This window comes from Gallus gallus, chromosome 8 (assembly GCF_016699485.2).
Source record: "Gallus gallus isolate bGalGal1 chromosome 8, bGalGal1.mat.broiler.GRCg7b, whole genome shotgun sequence".
NCBI lineage: Eukaryota > Metazoa > Chordata > Aves > Galliformes > Phasianidae > Gallus > Gallus gallus.
The window spans coordinates 3,803,022-3,821,680 of record NC_052539.1 but is presented as its reverse complement, the minus strand read 5'-3'; the positions used below and the strand labels follow the sequence as shown (position 1 = coordinate 3,821,680).

General features: G+C 58.7%; 2 protein-coding genes and 1 non-coding gene across 4 annotated transcripts; all 3 read left to right on the top strand.

Annotated features, from left to right (window-relative positions):
• The first annotated feature begins 387 nt into the window (after positions 1–387).
• DDR2 (discoidin domain receptor tyrosine kinase 2) lies at positions 388–8,501 on the top strand. Its single transcript, XM_422211.8, has 17 exons — positions 388–493; positions 2,456–2,556; positions 3,156–3,258; positions 3,359–3,590; positions 3,664–3,811; positions 3,892–3,997; positions 4,092–4,275; positions 4,342–4,585; positions 4,903–4,965; positions 5,143–5,273; positions 5,610–5,820; positions 5,950–6,173; positions 6,294–6,430; positions 6,665–6,856; positions 6,936–7,170; positions 7,430–7,579; positions 7,992–8,501. The coding sequence occupies exons 2-17, from the start codon at positions 2,466–2,468 to the stop codon at positions 8,127–8,129; spliced, it is 2,589 nt and encodes an 862-aa protein (XP_422211.6). The 5' UTR covers positions 388–493; positions 2,456–2,465; the 3' UTR covers positions 8,130–8,501.
• On the top strand, positions 1,128–1,230 carry MIR1801 (microRNA 1801). Its single transcript, NR_035303.2, has one exon. It is a non-coding gene; the product is annotated as a microRNA 1801 (primary transcript).
• Positions 8,502–8,786: 285 nt separating the features above from the next.
• On the top strand, positions 8,787–14,622 carry HSD17B7 (hydroxysteroid 17-beta dehydrogenase 7). Of its 2 annotated transcripts, NM_001277506.2 has the most exons (9): positions 8,787–8,842; positions 8,934–9,137; positions 9,224–9,316; positions 9,868–9,982; positions 10,489–10,683; positions 11,123–11,227; positions 12,490–12,546; positions 13,011–13,109; positions 13,627–14,615. In NM_001277506.2, the coding sequence occupies exons 1-9, from the start codon at positions 8,808–8,810 to the stop codon at positions 13,720–13,722; spliced, it is 999 nt and encodes a 332-aa protein (NP_001264435.2). In that variant the 5' UTR covers positions 8,787–8,807; the 3' UTR covers positions 13,723–14,615. The 2 variants fall into 2 exon arrangements, with proteins under 2 accessions (NP_001264435.2, NP_001264436.2); NM_001277507.2 differs by lacking the exon at positions 9,224–9,316 and having other exon boundaries at positions 13,627–14,622.
• The last annotated feature ends 4,037 nt before the right edge of the window (positions 14,623–18,659 follow it).

The window sequence follows — 18,659 nt, the reverse complement described above, 5'->3', positions numbered from 1 at the left end:
GGTTGGGTTTCAGGGAGCTGCTCCCCACCCACTCTGCGGACCCCCGTGGGTACCCATAGGGCGCAGAAGGGTCGCAGCAAGGCCCCACACGCATCCCACTGCTGCGGGGCGAGTGCCGGAGAGGAGAGCGCTGCCTATTGCTTTAAGCTCCCTCCCCGACCACGGGTAGCTTTTTATTTTTTCTCCTGCTCTATGAATGGGTTTTGCTGTAAATTATAGCTTTGCGCACATTCCCTCGGGTCGAGGAAAATAACCTCCGCCGAAAAGCCGGCCCGGATTGGTGAGCGGCTCCCCCTCTCCGCTCCCTAATTGAAACCAAATGTGAGAGATGTAGGATTGTGGGATTTCTGGCCGGCTCCCAGGAATCTGCAGAATGTGAGCGCGCTCGCAGAGGCATCTTGCATCAGCCCGGGGAAGTTCGCTCCTCGCCTGGCTCCCGCCGCCCGGGCGAGGGGCGAGCAGCCCACCCTGCTGCCGTCCCCATCCTGCTCCGGTGAGTCCCTTGGGGTGTATGGGAAGTGTCCGCCCCCAGTCTGGGGGCTTTTGGGGGGATGAGGGGTCTGTGCTCCGTTCGGACGCCGTGTGCCGGGGCTGGGCGCGGAGCGTGCGTCTGGCGGCGGTGCTGAATGGCCGTGGTGCCCTGCTGTCTCTGTGGTCCCCAGCCCCAGGCACACGTGTCCCCATGGCTGCGAGGGACACGGGGACGCCACTTGGGTGCCCCCAAGCACCCTTTCCCCATCCCAGCGCCGGGGACCCGCTCGTGGCTCCCCGTGCCAGGGCCGTGTGGCTGTGTGCCATGGCGGGGTGATGCCATGCGCCGCGGTGGGGTGATGCCATGCGCCATGGCGAGGTGACGCCGCGTGGCTGTGTGCCGTGGCACGGAGCGGGAGGAGGGCCGCAGCTTTCGGCTGCCGGGGGCCCGTTTGGGGTGCAGAGCCGCAGGGCCACGTCTGCACCCACCGCTACGGGGCCGTGCCATTGGTGTCTCTCTGGGCAGCCGTGGGGACGCGGCTGATGCTCGCAGTGTGCCACCGGGATGTCCCTGCTGAGCCTGTGCTTGGGGAGACTTTGTGGATCCAGAAGACAGGGCTGCCTCCGGCCCAACCAAGGTCCAAAGAGGCGTTTTCTGGGAGGAAATGGACTATGGGTCCTGGCATGCTGCACTGTCCTGTAGAGGCTGCGCCGGCAGTGCGGCATGCTGGGGGCTGTAGTGTCAGCTCCAGACCCCCACCCAAACACAACCAGCCCGTCGTGGCCATGCTGGGCGAGATGGGATCCAGCTCCTGGCACAGCCTCGGTGCCTCCTTCCCCTGGAGCCACACACGCAGGACACCCACAGGGTCGTCACCGAGCTTCACTGGCCTTCATTTACTTTATTCCCTGCTAATTTCAGTAGAAAAAGAGAGGGAAAAAAAAAAAAGAAAAAGAAAGGAAAAGAAAATAAATAAAACTGAGGCGGAAGAGGGAAGCTCAGAAGCAGCACAAGGTGCCAGGGAGGAACTCCAAAAACGCCGTGCAGTAAAAATTTCCAACGGTCGGAAAACTTCAGCAAAGCTGTTCAGACAGACGGGTCACTTTTGTCAGAGCAGTGGAACAAAACCCATTTCCAGCCGCTGTGCCAACAACGCTCAGTACCTCCGCCTGTGCCACCGTCCTGCTGCTGCCCCTGGTGGGACCGCCAGCGCTCCCTGCATCCGCCCAGATAGAACCCCGGCGCCTTCAGAGACAGCGGCATCTGGTCCCCTGATGCTTACAGGGTTTACTCAGCCTGAAAGAATAGTGGGAAAAATGTCTGCGGATGTCCCTTGGAATGCAGAAGGAAATTGAGATCTTAGCGTTGGAGGAGTTGGCCATCGCCAACGGGAGCCTTGCGCTCGCCCGGAGCCGTGTGGTTGAAGCTCCAGGCTGGCAGCTCGGCCCTCTCCCTGCATTTTCCGAGCTGTCAGCAGGAAAAAAAAGGGCAACAACATACGTGCTTTTCCAAAAGGGAGAGAAGAAAAGGGAAAGAAAGGATTGCTGTAAGTCGGGGGTAGTGTTTGTGCTGCTGTGGAACTCGCCCTTCGCACACGGACTGTGCTCGCTGCATCCTCCCTCTGTCCCAGCAGCACCAAGCTTGGCTCTGCTGCGAGAACCATCTCAGTAAACACCCTATAAATCTCAGGCAACTACCTGTTATTATCTCTCGGAGCCAGAAGGCAAGGAAACTGTGCTCTGCAACGTGATACTACTACCATACAGGATGAGGTTGTGTAATGCCTTGCTTTTATGGCCATCCCTGGCGCTTCTGCCCTTAGGTTCAGGACGATGCCAGTCCTGAGTTGGGCTGCTGGAGGCTTCTTGTGGCTCTCGTGGCCCTGCTGGCATTGGGGTTATGGCACTGGGGTGCCTCTGAGTACAAGGGATGCTCAGCCCATCCCGGCAGCAGTGCTGTGACCCTCTGGCCGTGTCTCTGCAGGACTCCCGCCATGCCGGCCCTGCCCAGAGCTGCCCTGCTGTTACTGCTGCTGCTGCTGCTGCTGTGCATCCTGCTGGCAGCCAGAGCCCAGGTCAACCCCGGTAAGTGGGAGCTGGGCAGCAGCCAGAGGCTACGGGGCTGGGGCACTGCCCCTGGTTGGGACATGGGTATGCCTGGCCTCATCCAGCCAGGCTGGCTGCCCCCACAGCCAGGTTTACAGTTTGGGAATTCAGTGGGCTGCCCTGCAGTGCGTGCCAAGCCGTGCAGGAAGGCACATGGCACTCTGTGCCCACCCCTCCACACGAGACCGCAATGTGCTCCGCTGGGGCTTGGCATTGCCCGGCCCCGCGCTGCTCCATGCACTCCGGTTGCGGGGGGAGTGCTGCGGGCTGGAGCTGGCAGTGAGATGGTAAACAGGGCCAGACAAGTGGCCTTTCAGCAGTACTCCTGGCAGCCAGGTGCGAAATAACAACCCCTGGGGAGCAGTGTGGATGTAGTGCTGCACAGGGGATGCAGCCCACCCACCCATCCTGGTACTTTTCCACTCCCTGCGAGTCGAGCGGGAGGGTGAGCACCAGCCTTTCACCTATGTGCGGGCTGGGGTGCAGCATGGCCAAGAGCAGGGGCCGCAGGTGGAATTTGGGGTGAGTAGAGTCTGGATGGAGGCCTCTCCCACCACTGCTGACGTGCTTTTTGGCAGCTGTGTGCCGGTACCCCCTGGGAATGTCGGGTGGGCACATCCCTGATGAGGACATCTCAGCCTCCAGCCAGTGGTCCGAGTCCACGGCCGCCAAGTACGGACGGTGAGTGTGGGCACGGGCAGGGGGGGCTGAGAAGGGGCAGGATCTGCTGGGGCGTGAGGTTGGCGTCGGCCATCCCTGAGCCCTCCCCATGCCGTCCCAGGCTGGACTCGGAGGAGGGCGATGGTGCCTGGTGCCCCGAGATCCCAGTAGAGCCTGACGACCTGAAGGAGTTCCTGCAGATTGACCTGCGTGCCCTCCACTTCATCACACTGGTGGGCACCCAGGGCCGTCACGCCGGAGGGCACGGCAATGAGTTTGCCCCCATGTACAAGATCAACTACAGCCGGGACGGCACCCGCTGGATCTCCTGGCGGAACCGGCACGGGAAGCAGGTGAGGAGGCTGCAGGGCACAGCCCGCCCCGCGCCTCAGCACCTCGTTGTGCCCATTGGGTTCTGTCCCTTAGGTCCTGGATGGAAACTCCAACCCCTACGACATCGTCCTCAAGGACCTGGAGCCACCGCTCATTGCGCGCTTCGTCCGCTTCATCCCCGTCACCGACCACTCCATGAACGTGTGCCTGCGTGTGGAGCTGTACGGCTGCGCGTGGCTTGGTGGGTGCTTGGCTGTCTGTCTGTCTGCCTGTCTGTCCATCCACCCCACTGGCACTGGGCTCACTGTCCCTTCCCCGCAGACGGGCTGGTGTCCTACAGTGCTCCGGCCGGGCAGCAGCTCGTCCTACCCAGCGGCACCGTCATCTACCTGAACGACTCTGTGTATGATGGGGCCTTCGGGTACAGGTGAGGACCAGAGTCTTGGGCAGGGGTCTCACGGTAGAGCTCACCTGGTGGGGGAAAAGATATGGCTCACGGAGTGCCCCTGTCCCCGTGCCAGCATGACAGAGGGCCTGGGCCAGCTGACAGATGGCGTGTCGGGGCTGGATGACTTCACACAGACCCACGAGTACCACGTCTGGCCGGGCTATGACTACGTGGGCTGGCGCAATGAGAGCACAGCCGGCGGCTACGTGGAGATCACCTTCGAGTTTGACCGCATCAGGAACTTCACCACCATGAAGGTCCGCATGCCCCGCACTCCCCGTCCCCATCCCCTGGGCGCACCACGCTGACGGGTTGCCCCACAGGTGCACTGCAACAACATGTTCGCCAAAGGGGTGAAGATCTTCAAGGAGGTGCAGTGCTATTTCCGATCCGATGCCAACGAGTGGGAGCCCAACGCCATCTCCTCGGTGCTGGTGCTGGACGACGTCAACCCCAGCGCCCGCTTCGTCACCGTGCCCCTGCTGCACCGCATGGCCAGTGCCATCAAGTGCCAGTACTACTTCGCCGACACCTGGATGATGTTCAGCGAGATCACCTTCCAGTCGGGTACCACTGCCCTGCAGGGGTCCTCCTGGGGCTGGCGGGGAAAGCGGGGCTTGTGGGGTGCTTGTGTTCCTGTCCTTAGAATGGTTGGAAAAGACCTCTAAGATCACCTAGTCCAACCACCAACCCATCCCCGCTGTGCCAACTAAACCATGTCCTTCGGTGCCGCATCTCAGATGCAGGTGGTTCTTGAGCGCCTCCAGGGATAGTGACTCCACCACCCCCCTGAGGATCCTGTGCCAGTGCCTCACTACTTTCAGAGAAGGAATTTTTCCTAATATCCAACCCGTCCTTGACAGTCTCCTCTTCTCCCTTGCCAGATGCAGCCATGTACAACAACTCAGCAGTTCCCCCGGAGATGCCCATGGCCCCCACCACATACGGTAAGGCACCAAAAAGCCCCTCGCACCGAACCTGGTGGAGGCTGGGGTCATCTTCTCTTGGGAAGACTCACGGAGGCTCCAAAAGGGGAAGATCTGCCTCACCTGATTGGAGAAAAGGATGCAGGGTTTGTCCCCTCACCCCAGTGTGACCAAGCGTGTGTTGTCCCCTCCTGCCAGACCCCACGCTCAAGATGGACGATAGCAACACACGCATCCTGATCGGGTGCCTGGTGGCAATCATCTTCATCCTGGTGGCCATCATCGTCATCATTCTGTGGCGGCAGTTCTGGCAGAAGATGCTGGAGAAGGTGAGTGCATGTGGGACGGCTGCGGGGCCTCTGTGCCACCCCCAGCTAGTTGAGGGCTCAGTGGTGACCATTCCAAACGCTCCTCCGTGGGGCCAGATGACAGAGGTGGACAGGCTGAGGGACAAGTGGGGGTATGGAAGGACATGCACCCTCCCCACTTCCACCATTATGGGGCAGGGTACCAGAGAGGGGCTTTGAGCACGGGCTCAGGGTTAGCCATGGCCAAGGTGATGGGATCTGTTGTTGGGACAGAGTGTACAGACCCCAGGGGACCCGAAGGGATAGCACGCACCGGGGTCCTATCCCAGCTCTCTCCTCCCTCACCCCCTCCCGCAGGCATCACGGAGGATGCTGGATGACGAGATGACCGTCAGCCTCTCCCTGCCCAGTGAATCCAGCATGTTCAACCACAATCGCTCCTCCTCCTCCAGCGAGCACGAGTCCAATTCCACCTACGACCGCATATTTCCCTTGGGTCCGGACTACCAGGAGCCCTCACGCCTGATCCGCAAGCTGCCTGAGTTCACGGCGGGTGAGGAGGACACGGGTAAGGAATGGGAGATCCTCCTGGAGCCACTGCGGTGCTGCAGTGCGACGGGCGTAGCACTGGGTGGGAGCTGCCCCATGCCCCGTGGGCTGCACGCCCATGGCAGGATGGTCCCCACTGTCTCCCCAGGCTGCAGTGGCCTCGTGAAGCCATCCCCGGCCAGCGGCCCCGAGGGTGTCCCGCACTACGCCGAGGCTGAGATTGTGAACCTGCAGGGCGTCACGGGTGGCAACACCTACTCGGTGCCGGCCCTCACCATGGACCTGCTGTCTGGCAAGGACGTGGCTGTCGAGGAGTTCCCCAGGAAGCTGCTGACCTTCAAGGAGAAGCTAGGGGAGGGCCAGTTTGGGGAGGTGAGCTGGAGCTGGCGGACACAAAGCCTCCATGGGCCGGGATAGATGGAGCTGGTGCTTGTGGTGACCAAAGGAGACCACTACTGGAGGTGATGTGCCCGTCTGTGTCCTCCTTCCCAGGTTCATCTCTGTGAGGTGGAGGGGATGGAGAAGTTCGCGGACAAGGAGTTCACCCTGGAGGGCTTGGATGCCAGCCCCAACTGCCCCGTTCTAGTGGCTGTGAAGATGCTGCGGGCCGATGCCAACAAGAATGCCAGGTACTGCCCTCATAGCACAGCCTCTGGTGGGACAGCTGTATCCCCTAGGCAACGTCCTCAGCTTCCAGCACACCCGGGTGCCACGGGTCCTTCCCATCCCCTGCCCACAGAGCCCATCCCGTGCTGCCCCCAGGCCCAGGGGAGGGTCCCCCTGCCATGTCCTTTGGATATCAGGCACTTCCACCCACCATGCCGGGGTGTCTGTTTGATCCCTGTGGTTTCTGTTCTGGAAAGGAATGATTTCCTGAAGGAAATCAAGATCATGTCACGGCTCAAGGACCCCAACATCATCCGGCTGCTGGCGGTGTGCATCACGGACGACCCGCTGTGCATGATCACTGAGTACATGGAGAACGGCGACCTCAACCAGTTCCTGTCCCGCCACGAGGCGCAGAGCCCACCTGATGCCCAGGTGCCCACCATCAGGTAGTGCCGTGGGTGGGGGCACAGGGACGGCGGGGGACCCGGTGTCGCCCAGCCCCTCAGCCCTGCTCGGTGTCCCCAGCTACAGCGACCTGCGCTTCATGGCCACCCAGATCGCCTCCGGCATGAAGTACCTGTCCTCCCTCAACTTCGTGCACCGTGACCTGGCCACACGCAACTGCCTGGTGGGCAAGAGGTACACCATCAAGATCGCCGACTTCGGCATGAGCCGGAACCTCTACAGCGGGGACTACTACCGCATCCAGGGCCGTGCTGTGCTGCCCATCCGCTGGATGTCCTGGGAGAGCATCCTGCTGGTACGGCCGAGTGTCACGGGTCAGCCGGTGGCGTCTTCATCTCGGATGGGTTACACCCTGTGCCTGGCGGGTGGCCTTGGGAGGCACAAGGGGGGAAAGGGATCCCTCTGGGACATGGGATGAGAGCATTGCGGTCATGCTCTGTCCCCATGCTGGGCATGGAGCTGGGAGGTTGAGGAAGCTTTGGTCTCCAGGCATTAGGAGCCATGGGGCTGTAGGGTGTCGCTCATCCCAATCCCGCTCTGCTTGCCCCCGCCAGGGCAAATTCACCACGGCCAGCGATGTGTGGGCGTTTGGTGTGACACTGTGGGAGACCTTCACGCTGTGCCGGGAGCAGCCCTACTCACAGCTGTCTGACGAGCAGGTCATCGAGAACACCGGGGAGTTCTTCCGGGACCAGGGCCGGCAGGTAGGAATGGGACGGGCAGTGCTGGGTGGGAGCTGTGGGCCCGGGGAGAATCGTAGAAGCGTGGAGTCATCAAGGTTGGAAAAGACCGCTGTGATCGCCTTGTCCAACCCTCAAACCATGGGGATGCTAAGGGGATGGATGGGGAGTCCGGGGGCTCTTTGCCATGAGCACGAAGAGGTCCTGGTGCATGGGGGAATTAGGCTCCCTAGGGCCAGTATGGTGAGACAGGAGCACAGACTGCCCAGAGAGGTGGTGGGTGCCCCGTCCCTGGAGACACCCAAGGTCAGGCGAGAACCAGATGGCCTTTTAGGCTCCCTTCTAACTCAAACGATTCTGTGATTTGGTGACTTTGCTGTTGCCCATTGGTTGTACGTCGGTGTTAACTCTTCTCTCTTTGCCTTTTGTTTTGAAGACGTACCTTCCCAAGCCTGCACTGTGCCCCGACTCTGTCTATAAGCTAATGCTGAGCTGCTGGAGACGGGACACTAAAGACCGTCCCTCCTTCCAGGACCTGCACCGCCAGCTGCAGGAGGCGGCCACCGAGGAGTGACCCCGTGCCCAGCGGGCACCCACTTCCCAGGAGGAGAAGCCCCATTGTGGCAGGGGGAGCACAGGGCAGCACGGCCCGGGGGGCTCCGAGCTGGGAGCACTGCGGGCTGGACAGAGGTTATTTATTGGGGACAGTGACTTTGTGGGCCCAGGACCACGTGCCTTAAGGGAACCCCTCCGGTTCCTCGCCGTGCACCATCAGACCCCTGCATGCGGATGGGAGGAACTGTGGATTTCAGGGTGCACGGACCCCTCTGACTGTTTTTTTTTACACCGTTACTTCGTCGCGGCACCATTCGCAGTACCCTATTGCTGAGGCATGTATATATTCAGTAGATGCACCTGTATATACGGGAGAACCCGCTGAAGAGATGCTCGGTGTCGTCGTGCTTTCCTTGCGGCTCCCGGGGCGACACGTGGGGGCGCGGCTCCAAAAAGCGGGGCGCCCAGTGGGCGGGGCGAGAGAGCGCGGGGTGGGCGGGGCCTAACAGGCCACGCCCACACCCGCCGCCCCGCCCCTCGCCCCACCATCACGCCACCGCCCGCGTGGCCACGCCCCCCACGCCCGCGCCCATTGGCCGAGGAGGGAGGCGGGGCGATGACGTAGGCAGGAGGAGAGGGCGGGTAGCGGATATAGGGCGGCGGTAGCGGGCGCGCCGGGAGCGCTGTCTGGACCGGGATGGAGCGCGTGGTGTTGGTGACGGGAGCCAGCGGGTGAGCGCGTGGGGATGGAGGTCTCGGGGTGTGGGGAGGGAGGGAGGGAGGGCACCGCCTGCGCTTGACGCTGACCACCGTGCCGTTGCAGCGGCGTGGGGCTCGCTCTGTGCCGGCGGCTGCTGGGGGAGGATGGACGCATCCACCTGTGCCTCGCCTGCCGCAACGCCCAGAAGGCGGAGGCCACGCGGGACCTGGTGCTGCAGGAGTACCCCGCCGCGCAGGTCTCCACCGTGGAGGTAGACCTGGGCAACCTGGCCTCCGTGCTGCGTGCCGCCCAGGAGCTGCGCTGCAGGTGAGTGGCTGCCCCCGCTGTCCCCATCTGACCCCCCCACCGCGTCCCCCCGTGCTGCTCACCCCTCTGTCCCGCTCTCCCTGCAGGTTCCAACACCTGGACTTCGTCTACCTCAATGCCGGCATCATGCCCAACCCGCATGTCAACTTCAAGGCCCTCTGGAAGGGGCTCCTGACCGGGTAGGGATGGGGGTGGCACTGTGGGCCAGCCCTGACTCGAGGGGTTGGTGACCGAGGGTCCAAACAGACCCAACTCAGCTTAGCATCACAGCACAGCTCAGTTTGGGAGGGATCTCCAGGTCCCCACCAGCTCAGGCTGCCTAGGATCCCATGCAGCTTGGCCTTGGATGCTTCCACGGATGGGGCATCCCCAGCTTCTTTGGGCAGCCTGGCTAGCCTGAGGCCTTGCCACTATAGAGGAGATCCTTATGTTCGACTGAAACCCACACTCAGTTTAAAACCTTTGCCCCGGAGCAGCGGGAGGTGTGGCTGTGCTTGGGGCACCCTGAGTGTGGTCTGAACCCTGCGGTGTTTTGTGATGCTTTGGTGGCAGGCTGTTAATTGGAGAGCTGAGCTGAGGTTCAAAGCTATGAGTTGGATTCTGATCCAGCTGGGTGCTGAACGTAGGCGCTAGGCTGCTTTCCTAATCTGCTAACAGCTCTTTGTTCCGTGCCTGAGATTGGTTTCCATGTCTGAATGCTTCCTCTCTATCTCTTACCTTTGGCTTCCAGGAGGTTGCTCCATATGCTGACCACTGCAGAAGGTGTCATGACGCAGACGGATAGACTGAACGGGGATGGGCTGCAGGAGGTCTTTACCACCAACCTCTTCGGGCACTTCATCCTGGTGAGGCTGAGCGAAGGTCTGGGTAACACGGCCCAGTGGGTGCTGATGTGGCTTCTGCCTTACGGGTTCTGATCCTGGTTCAAGCTCAGGCCTGACAGATAAAGAACAGTAGGAGAAAGGTGTTGAAATAGCTCTAAGCGGCCACAGAGTGGTTGTAAGGATTAATGCAATCTGAAGCTCCCTGCAGTCGGTGGGTAGAGGTAAACCAGGCGCAGCTCTTCCCCTCTCCAAGGAGGCCACCAAGATGTGGCTCTCTGCACTGCTGGGGTGCTCCTCTGAGCTGTGCAGAACACTGCCACTGCTTGTACAGCTTCCTGGGGGAACCTGGGCTGCAGCTGCACCTGAGCTGTGGCTGCTTTCTCTGCGCTGCTTGGCACGGCTGACGTGCGGCCCATGTACGAAGGCTGGCATGGGTTTTTATTACCAGGAGATCTGAGCTTGCAGCTTTACAGTATGGTAAAACGCCGCCATAAAGCTTTACAGTTGTGGTGGCAATTCCTTTTCAGATTCGTCAGCTCGAGTCTCTGCTCTGTGGCAACGAAAAGCCGTCACGACTCATCTGGACCTCTTCCAGCAATGCAAGGGAATCTGCCTTCAGCCTGTCTGACTATCAGCATGCCAAGGGGCAGGAATCATACAGTTCCTCCAAATACGCCACTGACCTGACAAGTGTGGTTCTGAACAGGAAATTTAATAAGCAGGTGACGATGGCGTTTGTGTGTCTGAAGGACTTAATGAGCACGTGCTATTTGTAATTATTGTTACGTTGCTGTTGCCTTGCTGCGTTAGTTCACGGCAATCAGATATGTGCCTTAACGCATGCATAGGAACTGGCTGTGGCTTTGGCTGCTCTGGTGGGGCTCGCAAGCTGCCAGCCACAGGTCTTCCTGCTTGGGTCACCCACTGCAGAGCATTTCTGATAGCAGAAGCTCTTAGGAGAGGTTCCTACCTCGCGAGCTTTACTTTTCTATTCAGACCAAAGAATTGGCCTTAAAGAGCAAAGGGCTGAAGTGCTGGCCACTCTTGCCAGGTGTGTGTGCCCATTGGTGCACTTGAGGCACAGATTCTGCCAGGGAGAGGGGGTGGGAGCCCTTCTTTGCTTTGGTGTAGTTACAAACTGACTTGGTTTCTTCTCTGCAGGGTCTGTATTCCAGTGTTGTTTGTCCTGGCCTCGTTATGTCCAACATGACCTTCAAAATCCTGCCCGTTTTTCTGTGGGTGCTGCTGATGCCCATCATGTTTTTGGTAAGAGGCTCTTAGCTGGTGTGAGGGAGCTCTCTGGAGCAGCCTGCTTGTGGCCTCTCACTGCTATTATGGCTCTGTAGCTCTTCTGTTGAATCGGGCAGGCTGGCCCTGTGTGGGCAGCTTGCTGACTTGTTTTGGGGGCTGCTGGTTCCCAAAAGCAACCCTCTGGCCTTCTGGAGCAGCAGCCTTCATGGGAGGAGATAGGTGGCAGTCTCCTTCTCTAGGAGCTTCTTGGAGCATGGGGCGCAGAGGGGAAAGCTAATGACACCCCTTTAACCTCTTGCTATGTGCTCTGACACAGCCTGTTATCTGGAGTGGCTTTCAGGACTTTGACTGTCTGCTTCTTGTGGGCTGCTCTTCCAGTGAAGGTGCAAAGCACAGCTTGGGGAGTGGAAGGGAAAGGCCTTGCTGCATCCACTTGGCACTGGGAGGAGGGCACTGCTGGTGTCTTTATTCTGCTGTAGGGAAGGAGAAGCAGGTGTAGCCAGGTCTTGCCGACCTGCCCTTGGGTACTGTAGGTCCTGGTTTTCCCAGCAGAGCTCCTCCAAGCAGCTCTGCTGTTGGGAAGTACTGCACACAGACAGAGCTCAGCCTTTCAGCTGCAGCAGCGTCAGCAAGACTCCCTCTGGCAGCCTGCTGTGAGCTTGCAAACTAGCATGCTTTTCAGCAGTGGAGTTCTGGACAAAGCTTGTCCCTCGTTCCTTGGCGTGCTGTTTGTTTTTGCAACAGACTTAGGCTTTCTTAGAGGCACAGCAAGAACGCTGGAAAGAAATGTTATTTGCTCTCTGTCTCTCCTGCTTCCCAAAAGCTGTCTTTGCCTGTCTTCCTATAGCTTCAGCTTTGCAGACTCAGTGCAGTCTGGCCCTGCTCCTGGCAGATCACCTTTCTCCTGTCAATGGAGAAGGCAGTGCCTTCTCACCTGTCCTCAGCACTGATGGCGTTGTGGACCCACTCGGTTTCCAGCCATCCCACAGCCACACAGGGCAGGAGGCAAAGTGTCTGTGGGCCGTGTGCTTGCCCTGTTGCCTGCCTCCTCCTGCCTGTGGAGTGAGGCTTGCTGGTCTGGTGGGTGGCCCAGGGAACCGAGCTTGTGGGGACAGAGGGATGCTGCAGTTTTAAGTGTGCAGCCTTCAAAGCTGCCTGCAGTCAATGCATTTCTACCCCTGGTAGATGGTCTTGTGCTGTTGGGCTTGTCAAAGAAAGAAACCTTGGGTCAAAATACTGATTCCTCCTTGTATTGTTGGTTTTTTTTTCCCCATCAGATCCGTTTCTTTGCCAAGACTTACACTCTGACACCGTATAATGGAGCAGAAGCTCACGTAAGTGCTTCGCTATTTAATTTAACAGCCCTTTCTCTTGGGGAGCTCTTCCCAACACCTGCAGGCTTTAACCAAGAGCCCCTCTACAGGGCTGGGGTACCTGTGCTGAATTTCTCCTCTGAATCCTTTACAGCAGGGAGTGCTGGGAGACCAGCAGAGACCAGGGCTGATCCCACAGGGCCCTTTGCCAGGTGTCCAGAGAAGGGGTGGGGGGGATTTAGGCAAACCTCTGCTCCTTCTTCCCCTAATGGGCTATCAAACCACAGGCGCATAGCCAGAGGGCAATGCAGGCAGGGTTGGTTGGAGCCAAGGGCAGCCAGTTTGGGATTTCTTCTCTAGGTATCTAGTCTCCCCATGCTTAATGAAAGCAGCCATGGTGCTTTCACCCACGTCAGCCAGCAGCTGGGTCCCTGCCTGTAGGTTTGGTTGGGACCGCCTGCGTGACTCTGTGCTGTTCTCCCTAGGTGTGGCTGTTCAAGCAGAAGCCAGAATACCTGGATCCACTTGTCAAGTACCACAGCTGTACCTCCGGGCTGGGGAAGAACTTCGTGGAGCCTAGAAAGGTGAACAGAGCAGCAGCCTCCTGCTGTGGGGGCTTGGCTTGGCTGGCGTCCTGCTGCGTGCTGCCTGGCACGGAGCAGAAGGGTTGGTGATGGAGGTCCTGGGGCTAGAGTGGAAACTAGCTGTGTGCTGAGCAGCAGAGAGGGATGTGGGCCTACCTATGAGCTTTTCCTGGAGTAACACATCTGCCATCCTCATGCTGGAGGCTGGAAGCTCTTGGGACCAGCCAGGAAGGTTTGTGGAGGAGGATGTGGAGCTCAGCGTGCTGCAGTGCTCAGTCAGACTGTTCTGCCTGTTCCTTAACTGAGCAACCCCTCCATTGGGTTGAGGGGGATGGGAACAAAGGTGACAGCAAGTACTTCTGCTGTCAGCTGACGTTTTAGGTGGCAAGAGGGGGATGTGGCAGCTGGAGGTACTTCTGGTCTTTGGGTGCCCCTCTAGAGAATCCAGAGCTGCCCTCAGCATCAGTACAGACTGCCACCAGAGACACATCTCAGTACCCATCTTATTCTTTTCCAGCTTGACGTGGATGAAGAAACTGCTGAGAAATTCTACCAGAAGCTGCTGGAACTGGAGGGGCAAACTCTAGAGAAATACGGCGATCTCCTAGATTAAATAAAGCTCAGTCTCAGTCAGTGAAGGCTTCTATCAGTAACGTGGGCTTCCTTTGTTCTGGTGCTACTTGGGGTGCCTGCTGTTCTGTGGGCTCGTGGCTTCAGCACTGATCTTCCTTCTCTGCAGAAGGTGAGCAGCTCCTGGAAACGGAGATGTGAGAACTGAAGGAAAAAAAATATTTTAGTCTTTCTGCTATGGGATTTTTCTGGCACAAAACTGGATTGCTGGTGGAGGTGGGACCTGTCCTAAGGCGGCTGCGAGGCGTTGCCTTCTACAAACATGACTGAGCTGTGTGCAGCTCAAGAGGAGCCTCAAAGCGTGGTGTGAATGTGGCTTGGTGCGGGGAAGGCAACAGCCCCGGGGTGCTGCTGTGAGCTGTGGCTCCACCAGTCCTTCGAGATGGTTTGAACTCGTGACCTGTGGCTAATCCTGACGTACTTGAAGGCCCGTCTTCAGCTGAGCTGCTTCTGTTTGCACCCCAGACCTTGGGCCGGCATTCCAATGGGTTGGCAAGGCTGAGCCTCGCTGAAGGTCAGGCTGCGTATGGCCCTGAAGCAAAGCTGAAGAAGCAGGATTGTTCCTGAAATGGAATGGCACCCCTTTGCCTCCGCTGTGAGGACAGGTGCTTTTCGGATAGCTGGAAAACACGAGCCATCCCTTGGATGTGGGGCCCTGTGTTCTAGCCATGGCTGACCGGGAAGGCTGAAGCTGTTGAAGTTGGTTGGGTTTCAGGGCCCGACTCCTCTGTTCGTTGCAAGAATGAGGTTACCCTGTTGTTTTTATCTATTTAACTGTCCTTTTATACTTAATAAGTATTCTTCCTCTTACCTATCTCGTGAGTACCTGGTGTACTTCCAATGCTGCCACAAATAAATACTCAGCACTCGCTCGTCCTTGCTATGATGGAGTTCTTGCTGCAGTATTGGGGTGCTGTGAGCTGGGGGGGGGGGGGAGGGCAGACCTGTGTGTAGCAGGGAAGTGAGGGGTCCCCAGGGCAGCTGTGAGCAACCTGCTCACGTGCCTTCTCCTTAATGCCAGGCATTAGTAACTTCAGAGGGCTTCGGTGTGGTTTTGTACGTGGAACACTTGCCTGAGACGTTTTCTCTGCTTCCAGTGCTTGATGTCTCCAGCACTTACTCACCTACCTTGTCGCATAATGAGTGATTAATTACTGCTCTGCTGGGAATGCTGGCTGTGCCCAGGCACTGCCTTGGGGTAGGCAGGAGCTGGCAGGAAGGCTCAGCATGCGCAGGCTCTGACTTCTGTAAAGCAGATGGAGGGTGTGCTTGCGTGAGCCTTCAGTTAAGCCTTGTTCTAGAGAGTAATTAAGCCTTTCCCTTGATTGGCTTTAGACGTGTTTCTTGAACGCTGCGGTGCTTCTGCCCTGGGATTTGGTAGGTATCATTCATCCACTACAGCTGTGGGGTTCTCGGAGCCGGAGACGCTCCATCCATCCTTATACTGTGGGTGCTGTGCCCTGCTCTGACAGCTCTTCATTACCCCTCTTTGGGATATGATGTATGGAGCAGCAGGTATTGCTCACAGCAGTCTGGCACAGTGCCTCCTGAAATGAGCACAGCCTGTGGGAGGTGGGAAGGAGAGGGTTCTTAGGCCAAGATAATCACAGGTGTTGTGCTTGTGCCTCCTCTCAGAGCCAGCTGTATGGTTTGGTGTAGAGTAAGGCATGCGTGCAGTCCTGGCACCATGGCTGTGATAGTGAGAGGACTTGAATGCAGTGGGATTCCATCAGCTGGCAGTCAACTACGAGGGGGAATGGTTTTAAACTGGGACAGGGGAGGTTTAGGTTGGATATTAGGAGGGAGTTATTCACTCAGAGGGTGGTGACGCACTGAACAGGTTGCCCAAGGAGGCTGTGGATGCCCAATCCCTGCAGGCATTCAAGGCCAGGCTGGATGTGGCTCTGGGCAGCCTGGTCTGCTGGTTGGTGACCCTGCACATAGCAGGGGGTTGGAACTCCATGATCATTGTGGTCCTTCTCAACCCAGGCCATTCTATGAACTGATGGATGTGGAGAAAGCAAATGTTTTCTGGCGTGCAACCTTGATGGCAGGATGGGCAGAGACTGATGACGATAGGTGGGGTCTTGGATGACTTTTGTTGTGCGTGCTCATGGGCTGAATTGCACAGCCGTTGCAGAAGGTGAGCCTGGTGGGCTGGGACAAGGGCTTTTTGCCTGTGCAGAGGCTCCAGCTCTGTTTCTTGCTTGGCCTTCAGCTGGGAGCCATGGGCAGAGCCTGGTGCCTTGGAAGGGAGGCTGCCCCATGCCTGGGTGCAGCTCAGCTGCTTACTCTCCTCTTCTGGCTTCCCGGAGAGAGCGTGCGGGTCAACATGTGTTGCTGGAGAAATGAAGGCTGGGCTGCCCTAATTCCCTACCCCTTCTTCCTGCCCTGGCCCTGTATTGTTCTGGGCTGTCTGGCGCAGGGCTGGCAGGTGAGGAGGTGTTTGGAGCTGTTCTAGGCTCGAGGTGTGCCCAGAGACACCGGGTCGCTTTGGGTGCAGCACCCACTTTGCACCCAGAGTGAGGTGGTGAGCAGAACCTCAAGGTTTTGCACTGAGCCCACCTAAAGGTGGTCTTCTCCCTTCTTGGAGGCTCTGGCCCAAGCCCAGCTGCATATCCTGGTTCAGGTGTGTGCCCCAGGTGCCTGAGCAGAGCCGGGCTGTGCTCTGAGCTGCCTATCTGTGGGGTTGGTGGCTCCTTGTGTGCTGCTCTTGGCTAACAGGTGTGTGTGTATGGAGCTTTATCCCCAGCTAATCCCTCTAGCTTGAGGCGCATCCAGTCATAAAACCGGTAATGGAGAAATGGCAACTGGGTCAAGGAGGGCAGGCAGGTAACGCACCCATCCATCAGCCTCTTCCCAAGGTGTCTCCTCGCTCACCTTGTGTGCTTTGGCAGAGGAGACCCAACCAATACCAAGGTGTGAGTCAAGAGTACTGCTTGGGTGGTGCACGTGGAACTGGCAAGCCCTTCAAGCAGCAAAAGCAGCTCTTGCCCTGAGCGCATGGCCAAAGGCAAAGACATGTGACAAGTGACCGGCCTGGAATGGCAGCGCTGAGTCAGTGCCGAAGCAGGACTCTCCTGCTGGTTTGGGGGCTTCCAGAGATGCTCTGAGGTGGGTACTAAGCGTGAAGGCTTGCCGTGGTTGTTTCACAACATCCTGCATGGCTGGGCTGTGCGTCCCACCTTTGCTGGCCATTGCGGCTGGTCTGCAGCCGCTGGTTTCTTAGCTACAGGCAAAGGAGCTGCCTTGCTCCAGATGCAGCTCGGGTCCGCCTCCGCTTACAGCTCAGCTGGATTTACCTATGTAGGGCACGGGTTGTAGGAGTGGGAGTGACAGGGCTCAGATCCGCTGGGCTGGGTGAGCTCTGCCCCTCCAGCACAGAATCGCCGGTAAGCAGATCGGTCCCCCAAAACACTCATCCTGTTTCAAAACATCCAGTATTAATCCGCCAGTGGCAGCTTTGCTGTTGGCAGTGCTCGGCAGGAGCTGCTCCAGGCCAGGGGCAGACGACCCAGAGCTGAAGGACCGGGCTGCTGGTGGGGAGACAAAGCCTCTCCGGGGATCCTTGCAGGTGCAAGGGGAGGAGAAGCAGCAGGTTGTGATTTTGCTGCTGGCTTTGGCACGAGGGAGCAAGGTAGGGATGGGTTACACCACGTTGTCACCCCGTGTCCACCCACAGGCCTGCAGCTGGGCCACAGGTGCCTTGGCGTGGCTGTCATTGCTGTCCCGTGACACACGGGGCCAGGCTGGGTGACGACGGGGGTTGTTATGTCCTGGATGTGCTGCTGGGGGTACCTCGTGGTGCTGGTGGCACGTGGTGGATGTGTCCCCGTGACGCCCACCTGGTGCCACGCTGCTCTGTGTCATCAGCCACAGCAGGTCCCGCTGACGCCCCGCGTGACCCAGGGAGCCCTATCAGTCACCTCTTTATCAGCCCTTGCTCATTTGCCTTTGCTCCCCCACCTTTTCCGCTTGGCTGTGCAGCAGTGGTACTCCAGGCCGGGATGTGGGGTGCAGGCACGTGGTGGGACACACTTGTTGGAACAGGACAGGCAGCTCCAGCCCTTACCTGCGCTCGGTTCGTGGTTCTGCCAAGTGCTGAGCACCAGCAGATCCTGCCTGCGTGGAGCTCTGCCTGCATTTCCCTGCAGCTCCTGGCAACCAACTTCTGTCTGAGCTCGAAGTGTCCCCAGGACATATGTGTGGGGTTTTGCATGGGAGATCAGAACGGGTTTCCCTTCCTTGCTTCACCCAGCTGCGAGCAGTGCTGTGGCCCCTGGAAGCTGTCACCTAGGGCTTCCTCACCCCCTGTGTCCCCTCTGGGCTGTCCCCCACCAAGGCAGGGACCCGGGCTCCTGGGCTGGGCATTGATGTTGTCTGCACAACCCCAGGATGGTTTTGCCCAGCAGACTGAGCACGTTGTGCTCCCCAACAGCAAACCCCGGAGTGTGGGCACAGAGACAATGTGGTTTGAATCGCAGCGAGGTGGAACCTCCCAGTGATCTCAAGGGCTTGAGCAGGTTTAACTGCAGTGTGCAGCAGGGACGTTGCAGGCCAGCTGGAGGGAGGCAAGATGTGCACAGCTGTGTGCACACACTACGGGGGGTAGAACAGAGGGACGAAATATGAATGGATGTTGGATGCTCCCTTCTGTTGCCCTCTGCCTGGAGCAGCTTTGGGGGCATGGATTTCAGAGTAACGTGGCTGCAAATCACAATGTGTTTGAAGTCCCACATTTCTCTTGGTGCAGCGATCTGACCCGAACTCTGTACTCAGCTCCTGTGCAGCTCAGCTTGGCGTGGGTTCTCCAAACTCCAGCTTCGAGGTGCCCTTACTGCATAGAATAGACCCCCCCCAGGAAGCTGGGGGCACCTCGCAGCCTCCTGGTACAGCTCAGCACTGCTGGCTGCCCAGGGC

Bases quoted from the DNA above. Each gene is read 5' to 3' on its own strand.
- DDR2 (XM_422211.8), top strand. From the start codon at position 2,466: ATGCCGGCCCTGCCCAGAGCTGCCCTGCTGTTACTGCTGCTGCTGCTG. The intron at 4,276-4,341 runs GTCCGCATGCCC...GTTGCCCCACAG, and splicing joins GGAACTTCACCACCATGAAG to GTGCACTGCAACAACATGTT. The intron at 6,431-6,664 runs GTACTGCCCTCA...TGTTCTGGAAAG, and splicing joins GATGCCAACAAGAATGCCAG to GAATGATTTCCTGAAGGAAA.
- HSD17B7 (NM_001277506.2), top strand. From the start codon at position 8,808: ATGGAGCGCGTGGTGTTGGTGACGGGAGCCAGCGG. The intron at 12,547-13,010 runs GTAAGTGCTTCG...TGTTCTCCCTAG, and splicing joins ATAATGGAGCAGAAGCTCAC to GTGTGGCTGTTCAAGCAGAA. The intron at 13,110-13,626 runs GTGAACAGAGCA...ATTCTTTTCCAG, and splicing joins ACTTCGTGGAGCCTAGAAAG to CTTGACGTGGATGAAGAAAC.